Source organism: Emydura macquarii, unplaced genomic scaffold (genome assembly GCF_026122565.2).
Source record: "Emydura macquarii macquarii isolate MOO-44397 ecotype Brisbane River unplaced genomic scaffold, CSIRO-AGI_Emac_v2 contig_2676, whole genome shotgun sequence".
NCBI classification, from domain to species: Eukaryota; Metazoa; Chordata; order Testudines; family Chelidae; genus Emydura; species Emydura macquarii.
Window position 1 is genome coordinate 216,196 of NW_027132813.1, and position 6,000 is coordinate 222,195.

The 6,000-nt window shown below is 46.0% G+C and overlaps 1 protein-coding gene across 1 annotated transcript in view; it reads right to left on the reverse strand.

The window, feature by feature from the left end:
- MRPS18A (mitochondrial ribosomal protein S18A) overlaps window positions 1-5,108 on the reverse strand; it is a 28,305-nt gene extending 23,197 nt beyond the window's left edge. Inside the window, exons 1-3 of the mRNA XM_067564712.1 lie at window positions 4,964-5,108; window positions 3,753-3,784; window positions 484-588 (exon numbers count right to left, since the gene is read on the reverse strand). Of these exons, the coding sequence (XP_067420813.1) occupies window positions 484-588; window positions 3,753-3,784; window positions 4,964-5,063 (237 nt within the window). The 5' untranslated portion in view covers window positions 5,064-5,108. The remainder of the gene's footprint in view (window positions 1-483; window positions 589-3,752; window positions 3,785-4,963) is intronic.
- Window positions 5,109-6,000: the final 892 nt, after the last annotated feature.

Genomic DNA, 6,000 nt, shown 5'->3' on the forward strand with positions numbered 1-6,000 from the left:
CTGTGGGGAAGCAGTAACCAGAGTTGGGGGGCAAATGGCTGAGACCCTTCCCTGCTGGCATGATGGAGGAATAGCCTGCCAAATCTGAATGGTGTTGCGACCCAGTGCACAGGGTCCAGCTGCTCCCAGCCTCCGCCTCTTCTCTGTTCCGCCATGGATGCAGGCTCTGTCACATGAAGCTCTGTGGAGCTTGTAAGCCGCTCAGTACTAATGAACTTTAGAGGGCACATAGGTAATAGAAGAGCAGTTAGCACAGGACTAGCTAGCTGTGCTTAGATGCTGTTCATCAAGGCCACTTGTGGAATTGTAGGAACTGCTCTCGCACAGGAGGTTCTTACTGAACCTCAAGGTGAGGGAGATGGAGTTAAGAATCTTCATTGTGCCCAGAAAGCTAAGAGAACAGCAGGCTGTGCAGTTTAGCAGCAACATACTGGTCTTAGCTTTGAGAATAACATTCAACTTGTTAAGTGTTACCACACTTACCTCATAATTGTATTTGTACTTCAGGTTCCAACGACAAATGGGACACTGACCAGAAGGGTTAGGAGGAGTTGGGGTTTTGACATCTTCTATAATTTTGCCCTCAATCTGGGAAACAAGTCAAAGGATACACTGATCAGATGAAAAGCCCATAGTTCAGGCCTGTGTATACATGCAGTAGTCTGAAGGCTTATCACTCAAATTCCAGCAGCATACTCAGCACTGTATAAACATAAGGGAGTCCCTGTACTAAGCCATTTACAGTCAGCTACACAGAGAACAAGCAGTTCAGATGTACGTAGGAGATGGGGAGCTGGCACAAGTCCAAAGAGTAATTAGGGCCTGCTAAGTCTTGATCAGCGGATTTGTTTTGAGTAGTGGAGAGCTCATTTAATCCAAGTCCCTCCTATTTTGAAGAAAATTTCAAATTACTTTGTAGCAGATTCAGACTGAGCTTCTGTGAATGCAGGGTAGTATATGGTGGGGACAAATACTTAGTCTTCTGTCTTTGAGTTTGGGCCTGTGTCACCCACTGAGGTACTAGCTGCTGGGAATATTTCATGCCCCAGTCTGTGTTTTGGACCCATGCCATTCTTGCCCAGTGAAGTATAGTTAAAAACTGGGTCCACTGTGGGCAGAATGTCTCTGTACCCCCAGCTTTTTTTAAAGAAGTTGTTGTACAGCTGAATGTCTCTCAAAAATCATCGCTTCCTGTTAATCTAACCAAATATAGCATCTAGTATTCCATTCTTGGGTGAGGTTGTTCTGCGGTGAGTCAATTCACAGTATGTGGTTACCTCAGAGCACCTTGATCTTTGTCAGGCTGGATACAGACCTGGTGACATTAAAGACTTCACTGGCTGCTTTGATAAACATTTCAATCCTGGCAACAGATTAAGATCCAGCATCCACGTTGGTATTATTACATCATCTGCCTTTGGTATTGCTGACCACGAGATGGTGTTGACTTTTCTGCGAACTCTAGAGAAAAAGCCACGCGCACTTCAGTGGCTTTAGTCTCCTCTCTTGGAGAAATTTCATTGTGTATTTTTTTGGCAATTGATCCTCTCCACCTAATTACTCTCATGTGGGTTTCTGTGTTGTCACCCCATGTGTTCATTGTGTGTATTGGTCCTGCAGAAGAACTAATGGGGAGGCATGTGTTTATGTTTTCACAGGCCAATGAGACCCAGCTCTCTCTCATCCAATGAATAGTAAATACCTTCCTCAATGTTTGATAAAGATTGGAATACAGATAAGGGCTAGCTGTCTGAGTCGGAATCCAGAAGAGATTGAAGTAATGTTGATAGGATGTGTGGAACAACCAGAAGATATAATGAGGACTATGTCTGCTCCCTTACTTGATTCTGAATGCCTATCATTTGTTGAGAGTTTCCTCTCTGTACATATTGATGGATCTCCAGTTGCTGTTAAGAGATTATGTAACAGAAATTATCAGCATCTCTTTTCCCACCACTATCTACATCTAGCCAGGAGGTTGTGACCATTTCTTTAAAACAACAACCTTGCTACTGTGATCTATGCTTTTGTTACCTCAAGCCTAAATTATTGAGAAATGCTCTCAATAGAGCTTGGAAGTTGAAGACAAGCAGATTACTGAAATATGCACAAAATGCAAATCCCTTGTTTTTTAAAGGAGATGATTTTAGCAGGGTGCTCTTCTTGTGGGGCTTCCAACATTAGAATTCATTTCCCCATTTGGACTGAAATAGCATCGATCTTTTGACCTTCAGAGCATGGTGCTAATTCATCTTTTTCCTGAAAGCCTGGTGCATGTGCATTTGAGGGTAGGAAAGAGAGACTCTGTCATCACTCCCCCAATTCCCATGCCTGCTGCTTGATTTTACTCTTGTTGGTACAAGTATGTTAAAAATATAATCAGTCTCATATAAAGACCAAGAAACTTAGATAGACCTTTGAAACAAATCTAAAATAAATATAAAAACTCTGCCCCATTAAGGTACTCAGATTTCAGTCACAACATGAAATCTAATGTAAAAATAACAAAAAAAACAAAAACACCCAAACTTTTTAGGGAAGACACTTTTTGGGAAGTGTGTCTTGTCAAATCTTGACTACACATCACTAACAAAAAAGGACACTTGTAGGCCACCTTTGATTTCATCCAGTCACTTCTAGTTATGCTTTCTGGTAATATCTCAAATCACTCTCCTTTTTGGTGTTTGCCTTTTTCCTGATTCAGAAAACGGACAGGATCTTCAGTCCACTGAGGGCCCCAATCCTTAAGGAAGGGCTGGAAGGACTTTGGCCTACTGAGACCCCATAAGTCTGTGTTCTTGTTCTGAGAAAAGGGTTTTATGAACTTGAAACCAAAGGAAAACCTGTGTGGGTTTTGAAGGACTGCTCACTTGCCAGAGTCCATGTTGAAGTTAGGATGATTTCTGGTAAGCTTATTAAAGTGTGTAGGTTCTTCTATTGTTTTAATATGTTTTCGCTATTTTGCTTTTACTTTAAGAATAAAATGTGCTTGCTTAGAAATAGCTATGTGGCATATTAACTGTGGTAATTACACTGTTAACCATTTCTGAAGAGAATGCAAAAGAAGCCTGTCTTCTGTGGGGGATATCAGAGTATAAACTGGAAACTGTTTAGCCTGGAAATACCCCAGTCAGAAGGGACCCCATGTCACTACTCATGAGAGGAAGCTGGGGAACCAGAAGCCTAGCATGGTACCCTTGCTGAAAGGAATACAGGTGCAGCTGCTCTGAACTGTGATAGTTGGGTTTAGTCCATATCATCTGTCCCTCATTTTTTAAAGCATTGACTATGAAGGATTCCAACCCCCTTCCATCTAAAAAGTTCCCCCAAACCAGGGCTTCCAATTTTAACAGTAGCACTGTTGGATGGTAACATGGCAGCTTTTCCAGCTACATGTGGTTCTGACCATCAGAGCTTAGAATCTCATGCTGCTTTCATCCATGAGAGATAGGAAGACCCAGAAGTTTAACAACCCAACTACCCACCTGGGTTGCATGAATTAATAACACCTGGTTACATTTGCTTTGCATTCAAGCCACACAACATTTAAGAGTGAATTGCACTAAGTAGAATGAAAACATGTACTGTATGTCCCACCTCCAGACAAAATAAATCAGTGTGACCAGAAAAAACTCTCAACAGCTCCGTCCCTGAAGTTTCTAAAGAAAGTATTTCTCCTCATTTAAGAGAAAAACTATATGGCTTAAGAAATAGCATGTATTGTGATTTGGAAAAAAGTAATAAGCACTTACAATAGTTGTATTTCCTTCAGTAATTTCCACAACTGCAGAAATAAAAGATGGAAAACAAGGTCAGACATATTCAAGATGGAATAAGTGATTTTAAAAAAAATAAACTGAAATTATGTACAAACAAAACAGGTGGTAGACAGAAGTCAGTGATGCAAGAGAAGAGTGTGACTCCCCAACAAAATAAACCTGAGGTGAGACTGTCAAAGGTAATGCTTTACTGGTGGGCAGATGCCGGCTGAGCAACTGCAGGAGACCAACAGGCAGAGCAGAGAGGATAGGCCTTTCAAACTGGGGACCTCTCATTGCTTGATTGCTTTTGTTTTGAGTATATTTGTGCTGTCTTCAAAAGTTTTATAATTTCCCTACCATTTCTGACTAATTCTCATCAGGGAAGTCAAGAGACCCTCATAAGCAAAAACAAACTGAAAATGCCAAGCATTTAGGCTGCCTACATCACAGTTTCCAGTTCCTACATGGTTAAAGCCTATGTACAGAGAAAGGAAACTTCCTTGCTCTTCTGGTTTTGACAGTCTTCAGACAGAAGACCAATACCTTGCTTTTAATCTGTGAAACTAAAAAAAGAGAACTGGGATTTGGTAAGTTCTCCCATTCATAGCAATGGGAAATTAAACCCGAACCCTAATTATTGTGACTTTAAACAACAACACAATTATCTCTATTTATTTTAGATTACTTACATGTCCCTTATCACTGCAATAGATCAGCACTTGACAATCATCAAGGGAGTATATCTGCACCCCACCCTTCTGAGAAAGAGAAGCATTATCCCCATTTCACATCTGGGGAACCAAGGCAGATGATGTGATTTGTCCAAGGCCACACAGGAAGCATATGTCTAAGCAAGCAACTGAGCCCAGGGCTCTTGAATCCCTGTCCAGCACCCAATCGCTAGCCCCTCCTCGCGGCTCACCCTCACAAGCCGGCCGTGGCACCTACAGGTGCCAAATATCAAAGGCCGGGGCAGCCCGGCGGATGGGCGCCCCCTGGCTCTGCGCCCAGACGCGGTAGCAAGGGTAGATGTTACCGTCTCCGCCGGCCAGGAGCCCGCGCCCCTTCCCCGCCCGGGGGCCCCCTCGCGCTGAGGGTGACGCTTAACGACTGGCCCGGCCCGGCCCGGCAGCGCTGCGCTGCGGGAGGCTCCCCCCGGCCCGGGCAGACGCTCCCCGCCTCGCGTCCCCCCCGGGACTCACCCTCTCGGAGCCCGCGGGCCGGAGGCCGGGCCCAGCCGCCCCCCAGGAGGCCAGAGACCAGCCGGCTCCAGCCGGAGCGCAGCAAACCGGGGGCCGCCATCTTTAGGAATCGGCCTTGGGCCTCTCTACGTCACTTCCGCTTCCGGGGCGCTGAGCCTCGAGCCGGACCCGCCCCGCAGCCGGCGCCGGCGGGAAGAGAGGAGAGCGCGAGGGCGGCCTAGCTCAGAGCGTCGCCATGACGCCATCTTGGAGCGGGGCCCGGGCGCCCTATCCCGGGTGTGGGGATCCCCCGCCCCGGGCCCATTCAGGGGAGGCTGCTCTGATGTGGGAGGTTGGGAGCCCGGGTGTGTCCCGGCCGGGGCCTGCAGCGCCCCCAGTTACGGGACCCTGGCAGGGGAGAGCTAGGGAGGAGCTGCTGGGTATGTGAAAAGTCAATACGCGGACGCGGGGCTAGTGTCATGGCCCAGACACAGGTGACTGCAGGTGAAACACAAACCATGGAACATCTGTTGGTCTGCCCGCCTGAGACACAGCCATGCACCCATGGAAGATGTTGCCAGTGCTATAGATGGGGCAAGCCACGTGTGCCCGACACTGGGAGGGAAAAACTATGATTGTGGCGGAAGGGCATGAGGAGGAGGAGGAGGAGAAGAATATAGCCGTTCCCTGAATAGAGCCACCAGTAGTCCTCTCCCTAAAGGAGACCTTTTGCAAGTATTCCTCTTCCCTCAAGGGGCCTCCAAGATTCCTCTCCATCCCCCCCTTTTTAATCTGATTTGTAGAGCCTTTGTTAGTTAGCATAAGGCTTTAACTTGTTCCCTCTTGTTTTGCTATGTGATATGGCCATCTCTTGAAGCAGGATGGTTTCTAACTTCTCCAAGTTTATACCTAACAGCTATAAAAGACATTTACTGATTTCCAGTCTAGGGATATTTTCCTTGTGAGGGGGATGGAGAACAGTAGTGGACACAGTGATGTCACATTTTTGTGGGGGTTTTCTTACTTTTTCCTTTGTAAAGTGAGCTTTATGGTGGTGA